Source organism: Propithecus coquereli, unplaced genomic scaffold, assembly GCF_000956105.1.
Source record: "Propithecus coquereli isolate 6110/MARCELLA unplaced genomic scaffold, Pcoq_1.0 Scaffold165, whole genome shotgun sequence".
Taxonomy (NCBI): Eukaryota; Metazoa; Chordata; class Mammalia; order Primates; family Indriidae; genus Propithecus; species Propithecus coquereli.
The window spans coordinates 1,798,146-1,800,155 of NW_012141080.1; the positions used below are offsets into that span (position 1 = coordinate 1,798,146).

Consider the following 2,010-nt stretch of genomic DNA (forward strand, 5'->3'; position numbering starts at 1 on the left):
CTGTGTGAAACGAAATGCCAGAGGCACTCAGAACTCCAGAGAGAAGTCAGGGAAGCAGTCATATCAATGGCTGTGAATAATGGGGGATGTACCAGAGAGCCCGCATGGGAGGACTTGCGTCCCAAATCTCGGTTGGCACCTCCTGCAGGTTGGATGTCTTACCCTAATCAAAATGCTGGCTGGTCTTAGGTTAAAGGACTTTCCTCTGTTATTCCTGTGTCTCAGTGCAGGACCGTAACTGAGATCTCACCAGCCACTTGTTGGCTGGCCTGAAATGCTCTATTACCACTTTTAGAATCCTTTCTCAGAGTGGATGCGAACAATGTCCTCAAATGTAGCTTGTAAGCGATCTTTCTCAGTAATGAGATCCATAACCCCATAACCATCTAGTGTTGACAATCAGGTCTTGGGTTGCCATGAACTCTGAACACACATCAGAGGCTTGGATTGGGAGACCTGCCATGAGCTACTGCTCATAGTCCTCAGCTCTGTCATCCGCTCACTTCACCTCCTGAGGTACTGATGTTTACAGACCATTTATATCATGCCATTTACAGATCAGAAAATGGAGGTGCAGGAAACTGCCCTGTGGTCAAGGTCACACAGCCAGTATTGTCTGAGCAGGAAATGGATCCCAGTCTTTGGAACCCTACCTTCACCCAAACCTGTTCATGTTACTTGGGCAACACACATACACACATGTGTGCATGCATGAATACACATACATGCACACACATACCAGAAGCAGGCTGTGGGGCTTAATGCTTTATTAATATGAATGGTCTCTCCCACTATTTCCCTCTTCATCAAAGATTTGTTTCTGTCCTCCTTGCTGCTCCCCAGAGAATGTCTGACTCTAAGCAGAAAGTTTGGAATTTAAATTTTCTTAAGGAGTAGAAAAAAGAAAGTCCTTCAGAATATTCTTTGATAAACCAACACTTGATGAATTATTGAGGTGGGCACACATCTCAGTTTGACTTTTCTTTGTTAAGAGGAAAAAGGCTGAAGGAAAAAACAAATTTGCTAATTCAGCAGTAACATATCCTTATTTTCAGCCTTATATGATGTCAGCGGGAATCCCATTCAGGAGAGAGAGACATCAGGAGAGGAGCCTGAGCAGAGAGCAGAACACACCGCTGAGGGTGTGGTGCTCCTTTCACACTAGAGAGCCCCCTTCCCTAGGTCTGCAGGGCAGGGCTGACTGCAGAAAGAGCCTCATGGCCCCAGAAAACTCACACCCTGGCTGGTCAGCTCTCTTCACCGTGGCTGGCATGTGCTAGCTTGGACTGGAAAGGGCTTTGCAGCAGAATAAAGGGCTTTGCAGGTGAGGTTGCGGTCTGCACCAGCCTCTCAAAGGACCAGCTTTTATTTATTTATTTCAGGACAAACTTTTAAAAGTAAAATAAATGAAACCACGTGAGATCAAGATACAGACAGAACTTCAACGTAGAAAAAAAGACCTTGCTGGGAAACAGTTGATAAGAAACACTGGAAAACATTTCACAGATGCACAAGAAGCTCACATTGTAAACAGGATTAAGCTGCTATCGATTTTGCCCGTGACATCAAGGTTTCATTTTGCTCAGCCTGAGATCTCGCTCAATTTCAAATTGCCTGTGATCCACTCGGTCTAGGAAAGCTTTCCGTTCAATGTACCTAGAAGATGAAAACAGTATTTGTCAGCAGAATCCAGTAGGAGAAACTGCCTCCCCTGCACAGTCCCGTCCCCCAAATATAAACCAGGTTACAGTCAGAGAGAACAGAGGAACACAGTCAGTGCCCAGAATGACCACCCGCGACTCTTCCAGTAACATCCAAACCACTCATATTGGGACTCAATGAGGATGTTTGTGATTCAGAAGTGAAAGAAAATATTAATAAAATGAAAAGGAAAGGGCAATAACTTATCAAAGGAAAGTACATTAGAGGCTGGGTGGCAAGAAAATGTTGCATTTTTTTTTTTTGGCCTGCCAGCTAGCTCTCTCTGAAAGAGAGGGAGGGGGAGGGGAG

At 45.0% G+C, this 2,010-nt stretch overlaps 1 protein-coding gene across 2 annotated transcripts in view; it reads right to left on the reverse strand.

Moving 5' to 3' along the window:
* Positions 1-1,336: 1,336 nt before the first annotated feature.
* The window catches only part of CFDP1 (craniofacial development protein 1), a 97,890-nt gene continuing 97,216 nt past the window's right edge, over positions 1,337-2,010 (reverse strand). The window contains exon 7 of one of the 2 annotated variants that reach the window (XM_012641571.1): positions 1,337-1,656. In XM_012641571.1, coding sequence (XP_012497025.1) covers positions 1,566-1,656 — 91 coding nt within the window. In that variant the 3' untranslated portion in view covers positions 1,337-1,565. The remainder of the gene's footprint in view (positions 1,657-2,010) is intronic. The other variant, XM_012641570.1, reaches the window with a different exon arrangement.